At 33.0% G+C, this 25,723-nt stretch overlaps 1 protein-coding gene across 1 annotated transcript in view; it reads right to left on the bottom strand.

Annotated features, from left to right (window-relative positions):
• homer (protein) overlaps nt 1–25,723 on the bottom strand; it is a 102,174-nt gene continuing 76,451 nt past the window's right edge. Inside the window, exon 7 of the mRNA XM_072535039.1 lies at nt 1–25,723. Within this exon, the coding sequence (XP_072391140.1) occupies nt 25,547–25,723 (177 nt within the window). The 3' untranslated portion in view covers nt 1–25,546.

The raw sequence follows: 25,723 nt of genomic DNA, 5'->3' as shown, positions 1-25,723 counted from the left end.
TTCAAATTGAAAAGTTATATTTCTATAAACAAAACTTTCTAATACAATTTGGTCTTGCATTATTAGTAGACGATAACATTAAATATGTATGTTTTTTCATCTATAAGTAACGAATAGGTCTTAGAATCAATGTTAACAATCTTTTGTTGTAAACACTCAGGATACAGCAATGTAAAAGTATAATTTGGCTACATGAAATGTTTCAAAATAAGTTCAGAACACAAAAATTTAATATCATACGTATTGAGATCGGTAGGTGAAACACGATTTGTATTTTATATTTTTTACTCGAGTGTAAAATTGTTTAAAATAATTTAAACATTCCATCTCCATATTTTATACCTGTTTATAATCAGGACCTCCATATGTTCCGATTTTAAACAAAATTAAGTTGCCGATTACTTTCATCTTCTTTTTGTTTTAATTTTATTTTTGTTTAACCCTTGAGCACACGCGGTGCATTTGGCCGGGCTTAGAAAATTTCAGTTATTATTTTTCTAATTGTTTGTTCTTGTTCTAAAAATATGATCTTTTACATTTGATCATTCAGGGAAAGATCCAAGGTAATCGTGGTCCTGGTAGAAGAAGAACATCATGGCTGAAAAATCTAAGGCAATGGTATGGAAAATCAACTACATCGTTATTTAGAGCTGCTGTCAATAAAGTCACGATAGCGAATATGGTAGCCAACATGATATCCAATGATCGATAACGGTCATGGAACTAGAAGAAGAAGAATTGTTTGTGAGTTTGATATGTAATCTTAGAACTATTTATCACAATGTTCTACCTAAAAATTGGTTTCAAATAACTTTAGTCTGCTGACAATATTTGTTTCGGTTTATTTGACCATTGAGCGTGTTCTCATGTTACAATATTTTTAGTGTTTTTTTACTTTTCGTGTTATAACCATATTTCCAACACAGCTAGCAAACTGCGAGATCAAGAGAGGAACATAATCACAGATAAAAATAATAAAATTTGCATATAATATTTAAATAATACAAGAACTCTTTGATGAGAATAGGTCCATAGGTCCGAACAATCTCCATTCTACTTATGTAATGACCACTTACCAATCACATCAGATGAAGTGTGGAAAAAGCAATACCACAACTAAAAGATGGTAAAGTTCCTAGACCTGACATATGCTGAAATCATAAAACGATTTCACACCGGAGTAATACCAAGAACATGGCTTAAGTCGACGTTTATTGCTTTACCAAAGAAAACAAAATCCGTATATTGCAGTGATTTCCGGACCATCATCTTAATGAGCCTAATTTTAAAGTTATTTCTAAAAATCATACATCAAATGATATATAGACTGTGCAAAGAAAAAATCATCCGTACACAGCTTGGTTTTTGGAATGCACTCGAGAGAATCTCTCTTTAGCATACAAGTGCTATTTCAAAGATATAGAGACATGAATTGCGATGTTTACGAATGCTTCATTGATTACTATAAAGCGTTCGAAACAATAAAGCACGACAAGCTGATGGAGATATTAACAAATATTGGAATAAACACTTGTGATCTAAGAATTATTAGCAAACTTTAGTGGAATTAAACATTGTCTATCCGTACAGAGGCAGGAGAATCCGATGATATAAAAATCAAACGTGGGGTTCGACAGGGATGTATACTATCACCCTCTCTGTTCAACACATTCTTCTTCTTGATGTGCCTATCCGTTACGAATGTTGGCGATCATCATGAAAATCTTTATCTTATCTGTTTTTCAAATATTTTTCCTTGCAGGATGGCTTGAAGGAGAGCATATCTGAATTCATTTCGCATAATATGTCCGAAGAACTGTAACTTTCGAGATTTGATAGTGGTCAGTACTTCTCGATTCTTATTCATTCTTCTGAGGACCTCCTTGTTTGTGACTCGGTCAGTCCACGGGATCTTAAGCATTCTCCGATATAGCCACATCTCAAATGCTTCTGAGAAAATCTTTCAAGAAGCAATACAGGATGTTGAAGCCGGAATTCGAATTAACGGATAATGTATTCATAACATCAGATACGCGGAAGATACGGTGGTATTCGCTGACAGTTATGAAGCCTTCCAGGAGTTAATGAATAGGGTCACAGAAGAAAGTCAGAGATATGGACTTCCACTAAACATTAAGAAAATACAATGTATGATGATCTCTAAAAAGAAACAGCAATTTGGACGTATTACTGTGAACGGCTAACGAATAGAAAGGGCTAAAACATACACCTACTTTGGTACGAACGTCAATGAAAATTTGGGATCACTCACTAGAAATCAAATGTACAATAAAGAAAGCAAGATCAGCATTTCAAAAAATGGCTCATCTATTCAAATGTCATGATTTATCAATACCCATAAAAATCAGGTTACTACAATGTTATATCTTTCCTATACTGTTGTAAGGGATGGAGTCGTGGACTCTCACAGACGCTACCTGAAAGAAAATTAAGGCTTTCGAAATGTGGCTTTATTTTCGAATCCTAAAGATATCTTATACACCACGTTATTAATCGGGGCGTTTTTTGAAGAATCGAAAAAGAAAAAGATCTGTTAACCACAAAAAAGACAGCCAAAATCGAATACCTCAGTCACATCATGAGGAACACCGAAATATATGGATTGCTGCACCCAATTTTACAGAAAAAAGTAGAAGGAAAACAAGGCCCAAAAAGGTGAAGGATTTCCTGGCTGAAGAATCTACGTACGTGGTTGAGATTGCCATGACGTTCGCCAACATCCTAAACGGATAGGCACTACAAGAAGAAATATTTTATAACAACACATAATATGTCTATGTCAAGAGGACAACAAATTGTTCAATTAGCTCTAGAGCAAGAGATGTTTAGTGAAAAAGATTTGAGAAATTATGAGTTGGTGTAGATTTCAGTAAACCAGATGAAATAGAAGATGAGATATCCCTGGTTGAAGATAACGGGCTAGAAGTGTATGAAGAAAACGGATGTACGGATTGTTCGTCTATAGAAAACCGTGATTTATGTTCCATTGGGAAGGACAATCTAACCGTTTGGGAGAAAAAACCGTCTGAGTTTATTCGCGGTAAAATACAAAAACTGCACTCTTTAACTTTAAAACGCATCTTGATTTTTGTCGATAGGACACTTGGATCAAAAGATATCGGATTTTTACCGTTAAGCTGATACAAATTTTATTGAACAATGATTTCGCACACGTATCTGACATTGAAAAAGTGCTAATAAACATTTTTGTTTAAAATTATCTCAGCTACATTTTTTTCTACGACGTATTGATTCTTGGTAAATCGATTTTTTTGTTCTTATCCCCTTACAAGAATTGTTTTAGGGGAGAGCCAGGGGGTAAAAGTGGTAAACTTTTTTGCATCTTTTTTGGGGTCCCAAAATATAATATTCTTGGCAAAATTCAGCTTGTTCGTATGCTTTACGGTCAACTCTCTGACGCCTGGACTATATGGGCAAAGGACGGCAAGGGAATTGAGTTGTGTTATTTGACTATGGGAGGGAACAGATTTTTAAGTTTATTACGAGCTCTTCAATATGATGACATAACTACAAGAACGGAAAGAAAGAGGTAGGAAAAATTAGCAGCAATTCGCTAATTTTTCAGTGCTTTCATGTATTTAGTTGTGAAAAAAATTATATGCCAAAAGAACACATGACAAAATAACTGAAACTTGTTGTTCAGCCATTAAACAAACATCTGATAGTGATGTATAACACTTCAAACAACAATAAATAATACTTTCAAACACTATACGTGTTTCCACTTATTATTTAAACTTAAGCAGATACGCGGTTATTTCGATCGCTATGTGTGTGTGCTCGTGTAACTTTTAAAACCGCGTGTGTTCGAGAATTAATATTCAGTAACACATATACCTACCAGTAATCATAGATGTTCTATTACATAAAATATTTAGTTAATCTGAATATGTTTCAGTAATTTCAACATCTTAAATTGTATTATTGTTATTATACCTCTTCATTTGTTGTACACTATTTCATACATTTGGTTACAAATGGTTACTAAATGGTTACCGGCTAAACAATATCAGATATGCAGATGACACCATAGTATTTGCGGACAACTTAGAAGACCTACAAGTTCTTATGAACAAAATCACATATTACAGTCAACAATATGTACTCAATATAAACGTTAAGAAGACAAAGCTTATGATAATTAGCAAGAAAAAAATAACAGAAGGTTAACTCTACGTCAACCAATCCCCTATAGAAAGAGTGACGTACTACAACTACCTCGGCACCATAATAAATGAAGAATGGACCAACAACCAGGAGATTAGAGCACGCATCGGAAAAGCTAGATCCACCTTCAATCTGATGGGGGCCTTCTTCAAGAGTCACAACTTCTCTCTTGATACAAAAGTAAGAATGCTGCGATGCTACGTCTTCTCTGTCCTTTTATATGGTGTTGAATCGTGGACCTTGAACGAAGATATGTGCAGAAAACTGGAAGCATTTGAGATGTGACTATATCGGAGAATGGTTAAGATGCCGTGGACTGACCGAGTCACAAATGAGGAGGTCCTCAGAAGAATGAATATGAACCGAGAGCTACTGACCACCATCAAATCTCGAAAGTTACAGTTCTTCGGACATATTATGCGAAATGAATCCAGATATGCTCTCCTTCAAGCCATCCTGCAAGGAAAAATATTTTGAAAACGACGTCCAGGAAGAAGAAGAACATCTTGGTTCAAGAACCTCAGAAACTGGTTCAATACAACATATGTGCAGCTTTTCCGCGCTGCTGCAGATAAGATAAAGATTGCCATGATGATCGCCAACATTCGTAACGGATAGGCACATCAAGAAGAAGAAGAATTTCATACATTTATTAACTGTTTCTTCTTTCACCCTTTGCATATATATCTAGTAGCGATTTCCGGTTATATTTGAATCGCTTCTTTGTTATCCGGTTGTGATGACAATACTGTTTGGATTTTGTTAAATGTATTATAGGCCTTTATTTATTGCATTTTGTTAGACGCCTCTTCACATTTCAATAACCAATTTGCATTTATACTTCCGTTAGATTGCTTTCTTGTCTAATTTTGGGGAGAATAATATTCTTATATACTATAATTTTTGTACTTTTTCACATTTATAGTCATAAATCATTTATTTATAGGCCTTACTCTTTTCCATTCTTCGATTCTCTTCACATTTTAATTCACTTTCATTCGCCTTGTTTATTTTCCCTCATTTGACCACCTGGAACAGTTTAATAAATGAAACTTTGTAAATTTAGAGTGATTGAGACGTGCCTCAGGCTCAGAAGATTTCGCATTGCAAACCACGCAGCTATATTGGTACTAATCAAAGCATCATATATTACGCCTGCAAATTACTTTGCTAAAACAATGTTTTCATGATCTACTTCGATTCGTTGTATTAAAAACATAGTTAAATCTAATACTTGGTACAATAAAAAGCGTTCTTAGTTAGCTAGAACAATTTTAAATTTAAATATGTTGGTAAGTAAAATACGCGGTTACCAAGAAAATTTCCTATTTAACAGGTGACATAGTACTTTTGATATAGGACTTTTTCTTATTAAAACGAATGAAATTTTTAAGTTATTTCAAAAGGACTTTGAACCTAAATTTTCTAAGATAGATGTACATGGAAGGCATGTACATAGCGAAATTATTAAAATCGAGGTAATTAAATGTTACACAGACAATAATTGAATTCAGTCTATAAAAATGCTTACCAATATCATTGTTATATACATTAGCAGCAGAATCACACACATCACATGTCTCTCACATAAGCTCGAGTTGTCTTTTAACAGATTCGCGGTGTTTTTCTGTAGTGGATTCTAGTGTACACGTCATTTTTGCGTCTAAACAATCTAGACGGTCACGAAGAGTAAAAACGTCATTTCTCTATGGTAGACGACAATCGAGACAGAGGAGAAAAAGCGTCTATCTTCTACGGGAACCAAATTAAGAGAGGCGAAAAACACTGTTCTCTACAGGAACCAAAATCAGAGAGAGGAAAAACAACGTCGGTTTTCTACGGGAACCAACAGGGAAAAGAGTGCGATTTTTCTTTTGCATTGTCCAATAATTGTCTATTTCTTGCGGTCTGTTCTCTACGGAACCAACAGGTAAAAGAGAGCAATATTGTCTGAATTTCTTGCGGGTGGGGATAAAAATAGGTAGGAGGAATTATTACTAAGATTTGGTTTAAGTAATGATTTTGATATTGAGGTTGGTAATTATAGGAATGATATAGCGAAAAATATAATATTATTTTTCGCATGTAAAAAATTAAACAGTAAATTACGTCTAAATTAAAGAAAAATGAAATCTTTAATTTTGATATTAAAGGTATCTGTCCTTTGTTTTTGCATTGTTATTTATCGCTGTCTGTATACAGGATGTTTCATTAATAATTGGAAACATTTTAACTGTAGATTCCTGAGCTCAAAATATGACTTAACCCAAATAACTTAAATAAAATGTGGCTCCTTACTGAGAGTACAGGGTGTTTTGTTAAAAATTTAAAAACTATTTGTACCCAGTACTTATTATATTATAGATGCATTTAACATTTAAAAACAAATTGTGGTTCTAAAAGAACTATTTCGTTATAATCTAAATAAAAAAACAATTTTAATAACACGACAAAATATAAAAAAACACATTTCACTAAACCTTTTATAAGAAATGTCCAATGTGAAGCCCATTTACATCAAAAAGCTTATGAATTCTTCCGTTAAACGATCTTCTATCTTTAAAAAATATATTTAGCTGATTGGTAATACAATTAGAGGAATTTACTATTTGCTGCCATAGTGATTGACGATTATTTAATTCTTGTGAGTATACCACTGATTTCATATACCCCCAGGAATAAAAATCTAAGGGATTACATCGGGTGTTCTAGGCGGCCAAAGAACTTCACGACCTCTACCAATCCAGTGACGAAGAAATAGTTAATCTAGACAGTTTCGTTCTATTAAAGACACATATCTCTTCTTTGAAAGTGGCAAATCTAGATCGTGGAAAAGTGTAGTTTGTAGAAACTGTACATACGCGTTAGCATTTAAATTGGCTGGTAATTCATAAGGACCCAACAAACTATCTCCAAATATACAGCACCATACATTAATCTTAAATGCATGTTGAAAATGTGACTCTCCAAATATAAATGGGTATTTTTAATATCCAGTTAAATACTCCTCTACGTGTAAATGTAGCCTTCTAAATTAAACAGATTTTTTAAAATAAAATTACGATTTAAATTTCTGTTATTTATCATCCACAATGTTTTTCAATAGCGATTAAAATTTTATTTGCATAATAAATACAATACTATGACCCAAAAACACCGACATAATTAATAAATTAATCTTAATAACTGCGCCGCTTAATTTTTACCTTCAAATATCTCTAAAAATAATGAATTTATCGTTACAAATGAAGAGTATATTACTATTTACATGGAAAGTATTGGGAAAATACAAGTCCGCCCGTGACGTAGGATTTAGGAGGGGACAACCATGCACTTTCTCCTGTCGCACGCCTCTGGTAGTATCCAGAAACATTTATATAACAATTTCGTAGTATCTTTTTTAGAGTTTAGAGGTACCTTCTAGTATAGAAGTACCTACACTTCCTGCCAACTATGACAAGGATATACCAAATAGTTTTAAAGTACTGGCTACAAATAGTTAATAAAATTTTTAAATAAAACCCCCTAAAATAAATAAAACTCAGTAAGGAGCCACATTTTATTTAAATGATTGAGGTTACACCATAATATTTTGAGCCCAGAAACCTACAGTTAAAATTTTTCCAATTATTAATATAAATCCGTGTATAAATAGTTCTCGTATAGTCTTTTCTTAGGACTTTAAGTAGACTAGCCCACACTAGTAAGGATGCGCGAGTTCTGAGCACGCAGTGGCAAAATCCGAAAAAGGGGAGCAAGCTTCGTTCTCTCTGGATTCACAGAGGAGTTACATTCATATAATTTGTCGGCTACTTGTGTGCAGTTTTATTGTAACATTGTGATATAAATATGGAAAATATGCGAAAAGCACAAATTCTAAGACGATATAGTATTAGTAATTTATAAAGTTTTAAAATATACAAAAAATTAAGCATTTAATACTTGTACCTGTGCTTCCTTACCATATTTTTGGAATGTTTTACAATTAAATAAAAACATCTCGTATAATTGGTATATTTATAAATAGATATACCAATTTCATTGCAAGTTTTTTTAAACTATGGAAAAATGTCTACAGGCGGTACTACTTTATTAAAGGGATTTTAAAGTAATGATGTAATTGCATTGACTAACTCAGATAAATATTAAGACCTTTAACGCAAAAATGAGTAATTTGTAAAGAATGATTTAACACTGCGGTTACAGATTGTTGCCTTTACCAATACAGTTTCCTTTCTTCAGTGTACGTTAACAACAATAATAAGTAAACGGAAGTTGTATTCTCAATGTAAATAGAATAGAACAAACCGTCGGAAAAAACTTGGCAACGATGTTCTGAATTTGCCAAAGACGTGCATCTAGTTTTATGCTAGTATAAATAGCGATGTCAAGTCACATATATATTTTTGGGCTGGCACTTTTTTGTCGATTAGGTTTAAAGACTACGGAATGTAAAACATAATATATTTATTAAAATAAAACCTATGATCTCTTCATACTTTCAAAATATCGCTAAAAAATGCATTATTGTAAATAACTATATTATTAGTTTATTTTTCACTATATGTTTATTAATAATTTGGTTTTCTGAGCTTATTTTGAAACTACATATGGATAAACACAAATACGCAATTATTATAAAATATTGTAGCATGTTTAAAATCTTATAAATAAATATTGGCTTATTAAATAAAATACATACAAAATAGTATACGGTTATTGGACAAGTATAAAAACTACAAATAAACATATTGAGCATATATTCTATAAATGTACACAAGCAGAGCTTCAATCATTTTATCAGTATATAGGTAATTAGGAACTTTGAATTGTTTTTAAAAACCAATAATATTTAATTTTAAATAAAAGTATCTGAATAGAGTATATTAAGAGCGGCATATTAATAGATATGGCAATATTATTTTATTATAATAAATATTACTGAATGCTTAAACGCTATGACTTATAGGTAGATAGTAATAAAATTGGGGTGACAATAGAAAAACCTTGATTATACAAAACGCAAACCTTTCCAAACGACAGGGTACATAAAACATTTTAATAATAAGCACAAATGATTGCAAATGCCGGTCAAATTCTAGAACAGTTCTAGACACCCTGGTTGACCAACTCAACAGCAACGGGTTCTACACAATAGCCTATGCAGACGATATTGCTGTCCTGCAAAGCGGTAAGTTTGAGAACACACTATGTGAGAGATTACAAATTGCTCTTGGTGCAAGAAACACTCACTATCTATAAATGCTAAGAAGACAGAGATAGTCCTCTTTACCAGGAAAAGAAGAATCATGGGCTTAATACCCCAAGGATTCTAAACTGCAGTCTAAATTTTTCTGACGAGTTGAAGTTCCTTGGTATTACCCTCGACAGGAAGTTAACATGGAACTAACACTTAGATGGTATAGCTAAAAGAGCATGATTGCCTATGAGCAATATCTACGAACAGTCGGACGCACGTGGGGCCTTTGGTCCAGGGTGATCGCCTGGATCTACACTGCTGTCATTAGGACAATGCTAACTTAGGGAGTTATTGCTTAAGTACCAAAAGTGCTACAGGCAACAGCGATTAACAAACTAAACCATATTTAGCAGATGGCTTGCGTAAATATAACAGGTGCCATGAAATCAACACCAACTGCTGCAGTGGAGTTGATCATTGGCATCACGCCTCTAGACATATATGTCAAAAAGGTGGCGCTGGTGATAATGATGCGACTGCGCTCAGCTGGTGCAAACCTTGATGTAGGAATGGGACAATTGAGAACTCGTTTCTGGCGGTGAGAGCTGTATGCGCTACCCCTGCTACAGGCAGGCTGCGACTCAATTAAACCAAAGTTTTCTTTGACAAACCCTACAAAATCGAAACAAGACAGTATGGGGAGACAAACGTGGCAAATGCCTATGGCATATACACCGATGGCTCCAAAATGGAAGAAGGCTCAGGATGCGGGTCAGACCACTAAACCTAAGAATAAAGTGGGGTACGGGCAAAAATGCCAGCGTAGTTCAGACAGAACTGGCTGGTATCTCCATAGCCGCAAAAGAGATAACCCAAAAAGGTATAGCAGGGAAAACTATAATAATCTGCACAGATAGCAGACAAGCGCTACTAACCTTGAATAGACCACGTGTCACATCAGGGTTAGTAATGGAGTATCACGAGTCACTAACTCAAGCTTCGGATGGTAATACCATCATCCTGAGGTGGCAACCGTATTGCTGACCAATTGGCTAGGAAGACGGGAGGCCTAAGACTCTTAGGACCTCCGGATCTTTTTGGTTGGTCAACTACAAAATTCGCGGAAATTGTCAAATGTCACTCCCATACGCAAACCGTTAAAAGATGGAAAGAAGGGCAAGGATGTAGACTTGGTTTTTAACTGGTCATTGTCAACTAAGCAAACACCTCCACACACTGGGGCTAGTAGACACAACTGTAGACACACTATGTAGGACGTGTGAACAAGAAGACGAAAGAGCATGTCCTGTGTGAATGCCCGGAGATATCGTTAATACGAGAGTACGCGTTCAGCGAGTCCTGGCCCACACCTGCCCACATAAGGGAGATATCTCCTAGTGACTTGTCCACCTTCCTAGAAATGGCAGGATGGACAATGAGCTAAGGGACAGCTACCTGGGTGGATGCACAATGGGTCAATTGTGGCCTAAGTGCTGTGGAACTTAACTCGCTCTATCTACTCTACAGATACAGATACCATTCAAATTGTATACAAAGAAAGAAGAATTCATGATCGATCAGCATTCACTGTATTTATCAACACATAGAACTTATATCTACAATGTTGCCGCTCTGAATACTATACGGTATCTCTCTAAATACACATGTGAATTTAAGTATTGTATACAATAATACTTTCCTTGTTTTCACTGATACATAAATATTTATGTTGATAGTGCAAATTTTTTGTATCAAATATTAAGCAGAAGAAAAACTAATATATACACTTGGAATGTAAAAAAATCAAACTAATACTTAAAAGCTACGACATATTTAAATCATAAAAATATTATCTACTTATTAATAATTATTACAAATAAATATGGCAAAATATTTTTTATTTTTTAATTTCTACCACATTATTTTATATATTAAAATGACTGAAACTCTGCAAAAAATTATACAGTACTATTGTCAATGTAGTCTGTTTCTGTCAAAAACTGTAAGACTAAGGGTCAAATAAGAGCGTGCCATCATGATGTATATCTTAAATGTAAAATAAATTGATAATGAAATAATAAAAAAAAATAGTTACATAGACCAAAACACGGATCAAAAATGCGAAGAGAACAATTCAAATTATATTAAAATACGAAAAAGGTGCAATAATACGAAATCAACTAAGAATAAATATAATTCATGTTTAAACCTAATGTATAAAAAAAAGAAAACAAACAAATCTAAAACGAAAATTATAGACTGAATGCAAACATTAGCAATAGGGATTTACAATATTATCCAATTCAGAGGAATCTTTTGGTAGTATCCCTTGATGCCAGAAACCAGAGCCTTGAATGAAGCCAGAAACGTTGATTTAACATAATTTGGTAGGGTGCACAATACCTACACTTCCTGCTGAGTATGACAAGGATATGTCAAATTCCTGGGTACACATATTTTTTAAATAAAACACCTTGTAACTCAGTAAGGAGCCACATTTTATTTAAGTAATTTGGGTAAACGCTAATATGTTGAGTCCAGCAATATACAGTTAAAATATTTCCAATTATTAATGAAAGACCCTACACCATTATAATGTTCTCGGACCTCATCATCCTCTTTTTTGTGTATTCCGAGTATGTATACATACATATATATATATATATATATATATATATATATATATATATATATATATATATATATATATATAACGTTTTAACTTTGTGTTGGAGTTGCTTCTCCTTCTACAGTATTTAAGTTTTCTACGAAGGCTAATTTTTTACCAACTACTGTTCAGATTAACCAGTCACAATATTTATCTTCATCGTATCCTACATTTCTCTTGAATTATCAAGTGCAGCTGCGTTTATTTTGAACCTCTATTACTTGGCCTAAATATTGCAGTTTTTTTTATTTTACAAGGTTCTACTGCAATTTTTTGAAAAAACGTTTATATCGCAGTCGGGAATCATTCGGAACTTTTATAAACTGCGTCTTCTTTAAGTTTACGTTAAGTCCATAATGTTGACTCATTTTTTACAACCGTCACCTATATCCTTTGTCATCTAGGATATCTGTTAATAGCATAGTATCGCTAACGTATCGAATCGTTGATATGGGAACTCCATTTTCAAGAATACCTGCTGTTTCATGAATTTCGGAAATTATTTTTTACTTTCAACTAATTTATTTTACGTGGTTATGTAAATATCACCCTTACAGGGAGTAGCAGTTGGTGATTATAGTTTTTTGAGTGAAGGTTGTAGATCAGAATCCGGCTCGAAGGACCATGACAAAAGGTTCGAGTCATAGAACCATGAAAAACATGTTGAGTGGATAGATTAGACTTGACGAAACCTTGTATATATTCGATTCGAAGTATTCTGCAGAGGTGAAACTTGGGTATAAGTTCTTTAAATTAATAGATAAGCTTCCTAAGTTTAATTTCTGTAGATTGTTGTTTCTATTAATATTACTAGCCCCTAAATAGATATTTTATTATTACACTGTATACGATTTTACACTTCCGAGGTTTTTTTTTAGATTTTAATAAATATCTTTGTGATTTTATGATCACTATTTTATTATTGTTCTATTATTTTGAGAAGATCGTATATTTCAAGTAGTTCCAAAATGATTATTAAAAGTTAATAGAAATAAATCATGAATTACACGCTCTTATTACTAATCACAAATTTACACGATGCCTCTTTTTGTGCAACGTGCCTCAAGCATCAAGAGGCATGCAACTGCATATGACATAAAAGAGACGCAAAGTGAAAGGCAATGTGGTACAAGTGCTTTTCACATAGAATGAAGATCTTTTATCTCTTTATATTCTTTTAATTTTAAATTCAGATGTTAGTACAGTATATCTTTTTGGTTAATTCCAAGTAGTTAAACATTAGTACAAGAGTAAGAAGACATTGAATTTTGTGGTACAACAAATATATGCTTTGGCGAACATCACATGCTGATTACGAAAAGTAGCAAGTTTGAAAGAATGACATTGTCTTCCCTCTTGATGCGTATATATCGGATAGAGTATTGCATGCAACCAAACACAAAAAGAAGCATCGTGTAGATGCGCTCTAAGGATATCAGTAAATAGAATTTTATATACCAGGTCGATGAACGTTACCAAAAATGTTTTAACAATCAACGATAGCGACACTCAAAACATGGATTTCAAAGAGTATATATCAACAGCTTCTTATTATTGGATATTGATTTCTATAGTAATATAAACTTATGTAATATGAGCGAAACAGTCATCGGCGTGTGAATAATACTATTGATTTTTTTTATTTTGAGTCGTCAAAACAGTATTTGTGAGCACAAATGTTACAACTGTGTGCGTGTTGGATCTTGGAGGTTTGTACAACATATTTTTAATATTCTGAATTTTTTTATTTTTGTAATTATTAATTTCTTTATATTTCACGTACATCATTAATATATGCAATATAGTTCCAATGGTATCAAATTTTACCGTTAGTTTCCAGTTATACACATCATAATATCCATGACGATCCATAAATTTTGTCTACGCAGCTTAGATAAATCATCAAATATTTGATAGCAATTAAAGATGCTTTTTACAACATAAACTTTGACAAATTGGCTATAAATTTGACAATTTAAAGGATATTGTCATGCTAAAATGTCATGGATAAAATATTAAAATTGAATAATGTGAAGTGGTCAATTTCTACGCACGTAAGTGTTAATTCATCCTTGATCGGGAATATTTGATAATCCAGCATACTTAACTCTTAAATATACCGGATTAAAGAAAGTTTACTGTATAATGGAAATTATACAGTATTATGTAGTTTACTATTTTACTACATAAAACATAATTTTACAAAATTTGAGGTAGGTACACCTATTATGGGATACGGAGATTCCATATTTGATATTTGCAATGTTGCCAGATTTGCCGTTTCTCTTATATTATTAGTAACTTTGGTTTTTCAAATTCATCAGCCTGTATATTCGGTCATTATTGGAATCTCCTATTCAATACGAGTTCAACCATATGCAACACTTATGATTTTATGTAGTCTGGAAGGTCTTAAATACATAAAACAGTGCAAAATATGTAGATTTTAATAAATTTAAATATTTAAATGTAGAATGCTGTGATTTTGACATTTGTTCACCATTTACATTACTAACTAAAATTGACAGTAGTTGTGTTTAGAAAAGTTCTGCAAGATAAATTGCTTCTCTAAAATGGCTCTTAACGAAAATGAACGAATTACTATTCTAATGATGAGAAGGTACGGCGACAGAAAAAGAGCTTATTGTGAAGTAGCCAACTTGTTCAATGATACTTTCCCAAACCGTTCTCATATTCATAAAGCGACTGTACAAAAAACTGTAAAGCGATTTGAGGAATCTGGAGAAGTAAAAGATAGATATCGAAGTAGGCCGAAAAGAATTATGAATGACAACAAAACTTAAGATATAATGCAAAGTTTTGTTGAAGATCCACATACATCCTCACGCGGGGTTGCACAAGTACATGATGTAGGTCGTTCTTCAGTCTTACATGTATTACGTAAGAATAAATTTAAACCATACAAAATTAACTTCGATCGTAGATTAGAGTTTACTGAGGTAATGATGGATAATTGAAAATAAGAATTTCGTTAACAGAATACGTTTTTCCGATGAACCAACCTTTACACTGCGTGGAAGTGTAAATCGACACAATTTAAGATACTGGAGTGACGTATACCTGAAAACCATACTCAAAGACCACAAAAATTAAATGTATGGTCAGGTATAGTAGGTACTCAGTTAATTGGGCCATTTTTTATCGAAGGAGCTCCAGCTCATTTTGTTGTAAATGTTCGGCGTTATTTAGATGAGATATGGCCTCCACGTTCACCTGATTTCAATCCTAAAGATTATTTTTATTGGGGATACTTGAAAAATTCACTATACAAAACTAAACCAGCAAGTCTTGCAGAGCTAAGGCAACGAATTATCAATGAATCTCCAATAATTTCTAGACAATCATGGAGAAATGTGGTAGACGCATCCTACCATCGATTAGGGTACTGTCAACTCACAAATGAAGCACATTTTGAGCACTTGATAAAGTAACGATTATGTTAAAAAATGTTGTAATCTATCAATTGTTACCAGACTTCTGTTTTATGTATTTAAGACCTTCCAGACTCCATAAAACCATAAGTGTTACATATGGTTGAACTCGTATTGAATAGATTCCAATAATGACTGAATATACAGGGTGATGAATTTAAAAAACCAAAGTTACTAATAATATAAGAGGAACGGCGAATCTGGCAACATTGCAAATATCAAATATGGAATCTCCGTACCCCAAAATAGGTGTACCTCAAATTTTGTAAAATTATGACTAGCAATTTACGAGATAATTGACAGTTTCCAGACTTTTGGGCCACTCTGTATATGTTAAAATAATATAAATAGTTTGTATGATGTATTGAACCATATATAAAATGTAATAAAAATATTCAAAACATGTAAAAATATGTAGTAATTATTCAGTTTACAATTTATTTATAAACTTTAATGGCACTGCAAATGTTCTCACATATAAACGAAAAATTTCAGTAAAATTTGACTAGTGAGCGATATACTTGATCTACAAGGCAACTAATGCTATTGGGCATTATGTACATGATTCGGATTTATTCAGTATTTCTTTAATATTTCTCCAAAACGCAATTCAGTTTCTGATACGATACAACCTATCCTGTCAAACATGTCATAGAATTACATCAAATACAACTTTGTATTTTCTTAAGCGTTTTTATTTTTCGTTATTTTTTGAATATTTTAGCTTATATACAATACATAACCTTAAATTAAAACGTATTTTAAATATATTCATCGTTTAAAAATAAAAATAAAAATGTAAAGCAATTTTTGAAAATCAGTCCAAGCCACAGATATAAACAGTAGTCAATGTACGTCTTCGTACTCAACAGATACTCCATAATACCATAAACTCACCAAAGCCAAAAAAACAAAAAACCAGAAATTGGAAGCCAGGTACTGCGGTGAGGTAAGTCCAAGATGCCCTCAACCTTCTTTGAAGATTGGTGGATCAAGTTTAAAATTGCAATCAATCAAGTAAATTCAAGCTATATTAAAAAAATGGTTTTTCTCATTCTCTAACCAGATATATTTGGCACAAAGATAGATTGAAAATACAGTGGAGCTACAAGGTTTGGGATTAGCGACGCGAGTAAGTCCAGGCAATTATTTGAGTTGACGTGTACCCAGTTTAGTGACGTGTAAAGACACAAGTTAACGACGCAATATAAATTATATTATGTTGAAAATTGCGCCACACGTAGCTATAGATTGAGTCAGTCGACAAATAATTCATGATCATGATATGAGTGCACCCGGTATCAACGGAATGAATGAGAATCTGATGATAACTTCGGTAAAACGTAAAAAAATGTGCATTTTTTTCTTAGAAATGGTTATATTTTTTTAAAATGTACGACAATTTAAATAAATTCATTCTCCCATTTTCATATAATTAAAAAATCTATCGGATGATTTTATAGTTTTTAAGACCTAATCTAGCACCTAAATTATCAAATACCGCAGGAATAAGCGGGGTTTGTAAAGGGAAAGGCTACATGTGAGCAGATCCTGAACCTGAGACAACTTATCGAAAAGTCGAGAGAATTACAAGTAGCTATGATATGCTTCGTTTACTACCAGAAGGCATTCGATTGTGTAAGATACAAATGGTCCATTTTAATAGATATGGGTGCACCGATACACTTATGACACTTATTAAAAATTTTTACCAGTCCAATATGTCAATAAGTACGACTAGATCAGAAGTTCTCAGGCTAATTCAGAGCAGATGGACAGGTTAGACAAGGATGCGTTTTGTCACCTGACTTATTCAATATTTATGGTGAACATGCCATGAGGATGGCTTTAGTAGAATGATGGGGCGATGGAGTAACAGTGGCTGGTAGAAAAATCTTCAATTATTATAGCAGCAAATGAACAAGACATGCTAGATTTCCAGCGAACAGTTGAATTTGAAAGCATTTAACTCGGTCCCAAATTAAATAAACACCAGACGAAAATAATGATGATAGACAGATTCAACACCATTCAGCTGAGTAACCACTTATACGAGCAGAAATACCAGATAGTAGGCAGCTTAAACTATATCGCATCTAGTATGATTAACGATGGCAACTGCAAAGCAGAAGTTCGCAGATGCATTAGTATAGCAAAAAATGCGATGAGTCTTCTAACTAAAGTTTGGAAAGACATATCTATCTCTCAAAAAATCAAGATCAGATTGGTGAATGCACTTGTATTCTCAATATTTCTATACGGAGCAGAAGCTTGCACTCTTCGTGCAAAAGAACGCCAAAAAATTGATACCTTTGAGATGTGATGTTGGAATAAGAATGCTACGCATACAATGGACAGCTCATCTAACAAACGATTCTATTCTTTGGTTACGTGATTCGCAGAGGTGACACTAATTTAGACAGATTAATTGTTTACGGAAACGTTCCGGGGAGAAGACAAAGAGGGCGGTCACCAACAAGATGGTCCGACCAGATTAAGAATGCCACTGATTTTGCGAAACTCTTAGAGCAGCTGAAGATAGAGACTAATGAAGAAAATTTGTTAGGACTATTAGAGTAAATTACGATATTCAGTAAAGGGGAAACCCCAAGAGAGACTCAATGTGTTCTCTTACGTGATAAATTTATATTTAGCAGAATGGTGTTTTCAGAATTCTTGGGCTTTTATTTAGACCAAGCGTCGAGATTTTACCATTATCGCACAATCATATTCAATACTGACGATAAAATTCTATTGTTAATAATTCCATTGGAAATGATGAAGAAAAACCAGTAACCACAGTTATCTACTCAGTACAACATTCAGCAAACTTTTCAATATCTACGACAAACCCTATTTTTATATCTCAATTCCAAAAATATATTATTTAACATTATAAATGGTGCATCCCGATCTGCATGCTTTTTCATTTATTAACTTACTAGTCTTGATATTTTCTTTTGAGCAGCTTCGTCTTTTATTGTGGATCACCAAATCCCACTACATTCTACTAAGAAATTTGTTATAAAAATTACATCATTTAGTAAAATGGAAGCAGCTTTTTTGATTTTTCTTTGTTTTGTATCCATTTCTTTCAAGATTATTGCTGAAGCTTTTCATTAAATTCTATGTGCATTGTCCCAAGCATGTGAGTTCTATCAAATTTTCTATTTTGAATGTAAATTCATGTTTATTTAATTTAACATTTAGGTTGAAGTTTAATCCAAATAAAATATTCCGCATACACAAAGCATTTTATATAGACAATTCTTTGTTATTTTTGTTCATTGTTGGGTTTAGTTTTGTAACTTAATTCTCTGTTAAGTGAAGTTGACACCATAAAAACCTGGTGGTTTATTTCATTTCATTTTATGGGTTAAAATTCTAAAACAGGCAAATCGCCTATAAAATCTTATAGAGATAGTGAAACCTACCGACCCAAACACGCGTATATCTGAAGTAGAAGATCAACGCAAATCAACAAAATTATTGCACAAAATGTATTGGCGCATGCTCAGTTAATTTAGCTCTTGCTATACAGGGTGTTTCAAGATGTGTTTAACAGCCTATAACTCAGAAAGTAGTGAATATTTTTATTTGAAAATTGGGAAATATCAATTGGACGTACCGTACTATCAATTGATGTATACATGTGTCACGTCATCAGGGCACTGTGACGTCATTACAATGGAAAAAATTTAATGGATCGGGGGATGAAAGTCGCTAAACGAAAGGTTTTTTGTCCCAAATTCAACGGTGTACCACAATAAGAGTATTAATGTTAATAAATACGCCAAATTTTCAATTTAATGGAGCATTTAGCATCTCCAAATTAACCTGAAACTAGCATATTTTTATCGTTTTTACAAATTCACGAGAAAAGCAAGTTGTCCTTGATATTTTATTTAAATCTTTTTTTGACAACCACAAATAGTTAAGCTAATGCCATTTGTTGTGTTCACTCACTAATACGTTCATTTTAGTTTTAAAATAGAAATTTGAAATATCTTGAGTTTATACAGAAGTAAAAATGCCTTTGCTATTCACACCTAAAGAATACAAAAATATGTTGTTGATTTATGGTAAATGTAGGAAAAATATACTTTCCCGAAAGAAAAACACCGTCTGATGTAACTATTGCTATGGATGAGAAGATCCGGCAAGGTTCATTTCCGAACTGTAAAAATAGAGATCAGGTCACACCAATACAGACCGAACAAAACGGTGAATATTTTAGAATATGTAGCGATTAATTCACATGTGTCCATAAGGTCCATTGCTGCAGAAACTGGAGTGTGTTCAAGTACAGTTCAAAGGATTTTAAAAAACCACGATTACCGTACATTTAAACTATATTTGGTCATGAATTGACACACCGATTTGGATCGAAGACTAATCTTCACCGCCATAAAGCAGGTGTTGATGCAAGACACTCATGACTTTTTAACTAGAATTTTGTGGAGTGATGAAGCTCATTTCCATAACGATGGGGTTGTAAATAGAAATTTCATTATTGGTCAGTGAAACATCCGCACTGAAACTCGATTTTAAACTAGACGGGCAATTAATGTTTGGTGTGGGTTATTTAATGGGCGTTTAATAGGTCCATATTTTTTTGAAGAATGTTTAAATGGTTGAGATATCTGAATTTTCTGAAGAATGAGCTACCTTTGTTACTGAAGAATATTCCTTTACGCGAAAAAGGAGTTATGGTGTGGCAACAAGATAGAACACCGCCACATAACAGAGGTATTGTAATCAATTCCCTTAATGCCACATTTCCAACAAATGGATTGGAACTAACGGGCCCGTCCGATGACCTTCAAGATCGCTTGTGCTATAACCCCTAGATTTTTTTGTATGGGGCTATTTAAAAGGAATAGTGTGGGGCGAAGAATCTACAGATGTAGACGATTTATAAACTAAAATTAGACAAGTGTGTACCCTGATTACGCCAGAGATGATACACACGGCATGTACACGTAAAGGAGGTCATTTTGAACACCTATAAAATTATTTCACATTTTGAATGTTGATGAATTGATTATTGATTAAATTGAATTGATAAATTAAATTGAAAATTTAGCGTTACTATTTAAATTAACAGCCTCATTGTGGTACACCATGGAATTTAGGATAAAACCCTTTCATTTGACGTAACCTTCGTCACCCTCCCCTGCTACATTTAATTTTTCTATTTTAATGGCCTCACAGTGAAGACGTCAGAGATCTCATGTATACGTCAATTTATAGTATGTTAAGTCCCATTGACATTTCCCAATTTTCAAATAAAATATTCATTACTTCCTGAATTAGAGGCTGCTAAAACATCTTGGAACACACTGTATAAGAGTTTTGGACTTATGGCTAAACTAGGTATACCTAAATTCTTGTTTTATAACTTAATGGATACCCTGACCGAAAACAATGGATATATTCGAATAAAATACAATATATATCAATAAATAAATAAATATTAATATTAAATGAACACGTTTTGAAGAAATCCAACAAAACTTATCTCGAAAATAACTGTATCTATAATCGACAACCGAAAATTAGACACATATATATTTAAGCGTGCTGAAAAACCTTTCCAATATACAACAGTTAATTAACTTACAAAAATGGAAGTGTACTCTGCCCTCTCTGGTCAGTGAACACGTGAACTTTGCACATACGTGGTACCAAAAACTAATAACGGCCAGATGATAAAGTGGATCAAACTTAAAGAATATTCATTTTTAAATAAGTTTTACAAAAGTTATAGGTAAAATAAGCATGGACATAATAAGAATAGACATGTAAAGTATGGGCCGGTGATAGGTATAGAGGTGAAATGACAATATTCACTTTGAGTAGTCTATCTATCTTTGTCTGTCATACGCGTGTGATCTACCAAACTAATATAGGTGGGTAATAGAACGCTCGAGGTAGGAGGTGCGTTTATTATATTTATATATTATTGAATATTTTGATTGATTGAATAAATAATATTTTTACATGTTAAGCAATATGAATTCTTTAATATAATATATCCGATTACTAAAAAAATTGCTTTTTAAAGTATTATAAAAAATTAATAAAAATTCAATCCAAAAATCAATTAAGACAACGCAGTCAAAAGGTTATGTATGTTATACCTAACACAGGAGTACAGCGGTATGCGTTACAGTTGCCAAAGAGATATAGATAGACTACCGATCGAGTGCCCCACGTTTCACTATTTTGCTCACAATGTCTAATCTATTCTTATTACCTCGATGAAAATAAGTCAACACAATGAAAATTCATATCTTTCAAATTTGGCATTACAAGTTCTATGTGCCAATTAAAAACTCTCTAAAATTTTGTACAAGTAAAATCTAAAAATTAAACTTAAACGAAGGTTTTTATAAGCAATGTAAAATTGGCGGAATTATCTTTTTGAATTCTAATCAAATTCTGTGCCCTTTTACTAAAATTATATTTACTAATTAGAATAAAAACTAATAAATATTATCTTCAGTTAGTTGCTTGTCTTTATTAAGTTATATTTATTTATGTTTGCTTTGGTTATTCTTCATACAAAAAATCGATTATTTTCTTTCTTTATACATTTGATATATTCGATGTAAAGTCACTTATACATGATTGGGAGTCCAAGAAGTGAACATACAGAAGATACATGTTGCAACGCAGAAAATGTTGAATACTCCATAATATATACCACAGTTTATAGCCCAAGAAACAGGTTTTTGTAAATTTTTTTATATTTCTTTATTTCAGAAAAATATATTTGATAGAATTGAGATTTGCATAATTATGGGGAATGGGCCGTAGCTTACATTGAGACAAGAAAGGGAACGACAGATTTCTATCAATGTATACTAATGCCCAGCCACTTACGGTTACACTTTAAGCAATTCCCTGGATTCAGAACCTCGTACTCAGTTATAATTATTGTATGTTTTTAGTTTCAAGGCATTTGATGAATTGTTTAATCAAGTCGTCAAAAACAACTTAAAATATAAATAAGGTCAGGTGGGGTAAGTGTGTAAATTCAAAATATATTTTAATATGGTTATATATTAGTATATATAGTGTCGCTATATATGCTTCGTTAAAGAAGAGTACAGACGCTTACAAGGTCAACTGAAACCGAGATTCGATTTGCTTTTATTTAACTAGAAAAGTGTCATTCTGTTGAACCTAGCATTAAGTGAGCATTTCATGCGAGAGTTGCCATTTAAAATCAAGTACGATCGACATTCTGTGTTGGATTATAAAACTTTTTTTGTGCAAATTTGGCTAATGTTGTATTATTGTCGCCGGGTAACTATGTAATAATACACACTTTACCCAATTACCATTACCCAATCCCTCATAGGGTTTAATTAAAGTGAGAAGAACATATATTAGAAAAACTAATAGGGTCAAATCGTATTCTAAAGTGGATTTAAAACTGACAATGAAAGAAGTTAATAGTGGAAGAATATATCTATAAAGCGAGTCCAAAATACAAAATGCCCAAGATGACACTTAGCTATCAGATTTGAGGAATAAGAGGAAAAAAAGCAACACGCAGGGTCAGGGTAAGGCTATTCCACTGGAGATGGAAATTCATTTAGTAGTGAGTGCCTCACAACCATGACAAAATGGGATAGGGATGGAAGTCTTAAGAATTGTTAGTGATTGTGTTGCACGCAATAATCTTAAAACGTCTTTAAAAATAGTGTACCCGGCGAAGACTGGTTGGTTCCTGGGATTAACGAAGTGGCATGGTTTATCTATTATAAAACCCCGGTCAGTTGAATTCCCGAAAAAAGTGTATGGACCCGTTTTATATTGGCGAATATTTTCAGTTATTAGATAAGACTCCTAACGATTTAGATTTAAAAGATCAACCACAATTTATTTGAAATTTGAATGAATCAGGATTTTATCTTGACCCTTCTAAGATTAAAATTGCAGGAAAGAAGGGAACTGCTTCGTCCAGAACGACAGCAGGAGGTGGAAGAGAGATTATAACCGTTCTAATGAACGCAAATGTAAAATAATAATCTTTAAAGGAAAAAATATTTGGGATGGATGGGTTGCGCCTAAAGGAAAATATTTTCCAGGAACTATATATGCCGCCACAGCCAACGCATGGATGTAAAATTTTTTAAAAACGAAATTTTTTTGAAATATTTTAAGAAAAATTTCTTGAAAGAAAACGGTTATGCTATACCTGTTCTTACCTGCAATCTATGACAGTCACGTATCACATATGGATAAACGTCTAGGAGAATGTTCATTGCAAAACAATGTAACAATACTAAAACTCCCTCCACACTCTAGTCATTTGCTTCAACCACTCAATTTGAGTGTTTATCATTGGCTTGAATTAAGGTGGAATCCATAACTTGTCGAGCGGCAAAAGCATAACCAGGGTCAGCGAATTACCAAATAACGTTTTAGTAGTTATGTTAAATATGGTCTGGAGCAGACACTGAAAATATAACCAATGAGTTTAGGAAAGGAAGAATATATCGTTTTAATTTCAATGTTTTCTCAGCAGAACGTTATGACCCGTTAGTGTTAACTTACCATGCCTCACCCAGAAGGGGAAACAATGTAGATCTAGTAGAACCGACAGTTTCTAGCACCTCGAATGAGCATACTGTATTATTTTAAGAACTCTTATTACACATGGTAAAACAACACCAACCTATAGATAGAATAAAACCAAAGAGAACAATTGCAACTGGTGTTGAAATAATAACTACTCTAGAAGTACTTAAGCGTCTACAAAAAAAAACTAAGAAGCCCCCAAAAAAAAAGTTTCTGAAATTGTAGAGTCGGAAGAATCATCTTCGGAGGAAGGGGAGAAGGAAGTAATATGTAAGGATTTCGATAATGACACTGAAGAAGAGGTTAGAGTGGAAGAAGACTTAAACAACTATTTGGATCAAATAAACAAGACACCGAAAAATGTAGAAGATTATAATGACTGTGTATTGGTGGTTTTTGAATCTAAAAAAGCACGTAAACATTATATTGGCCAAATTGTCTCAGTAAACAAAGCAGTTAATGAAGTAGAAATCAAGTTTACAAGAAAGATGGGGTCGTTAGATTTAGATATGTCTACTTCAAACTCCTTTATTTGAAGGGGAAGTGTGTACTACGGACATAGTTTTAAAGAAAATTAAAATATTGTGACGTGGTTGCCGTGGAAAGTTATAAAATGAAGTAGTTCTAGGTAATACACATTTATTGTATTAAAATATTAGCTTCAAATCTTACTTGGTATCAAAATGCGATATGTAAATATATGAACTAATATTTTGCTACACACTTACCTCACCTGACTTTACATTGCCAAATTGAATAAGAACAGTCGTACGTAACATGTTATAATAATTTTTCACGGTTGCACGTCTGATGTACGCCACGAGGTCTTAAGAGCGAACATATATCGCGAGCCAATTGATAATAATATTATGCTCTCTCTCTCACACTTCTGAATATTATTTAAATTAAAATTTTATTATAGACAATTTTGCTTCTTCCTATAATTTGTTTGTGGTATTAAAAAGGCATATTAAGGGATGTCCCTCTCAAACATTCACGATTCTCAGTACGTTTGCTAAATACTTTTGGTTAAAATGATATTAAATAACGAAAGTGATGATTATTTTTTTGTCCTTACTATATAATAAACAAGATTCCGCTAAAAAAGTTCATGGTCTCTCTAGTACGATATAAATGCACAATATGTAGCATGGTTTATAATTAACTCTTCACTGCTATATCTATTATATTATACCACAGTCATGGATTTTAAAAATCTCTCTATATTCGAATTAAATATCTTTTCTAAGGCTAGTATTACACGGATACATTTCGTTATTTTGAGTTTAGCTAAGGGTATGTGCAAAATTATATTATATTCCCAACTTCTTTACCTCCAGATGCAGGTACACTTCTTACAAATAAAATCAGATCTTATACATACGCTATATAAACGCGGTCTTTATTGATTCGCTATCTCTCTCATGTTTGTAGCGCTGTTGTCATCTCGTCATGGATGGCCGCCAGTTCGTGTATTCTAGAGGCAAGTTGTTGATTAAGCGTCAGAAGAATGTGCTTTTGAGATTCGTATGTGCTTTGGGCGATTTCTAGTTCTGATTGTGCTAGTTTGATTGTGCTCTGGAGTTCTTGGTTTTCCTT

The sequence above is a fragment of the Diabrotica undecimpunctata genome, chromosome 6 (assembly GCF_040954645.1).
Source record: "Diabrotica undecimpunctata isolate CICGRU chromosome 6, icDiaUnde3, whole genome shotgun sequence".
NCBI lineage: Eukaryota > Metazoa > Arthropoda > Insecta > Coleoptera > Chrysomelidae > Diabrotica > Diabrotica undecimpunctata.
This window is presented reverse-complemented; position numbering and strand designations above follow the sequence as displayed.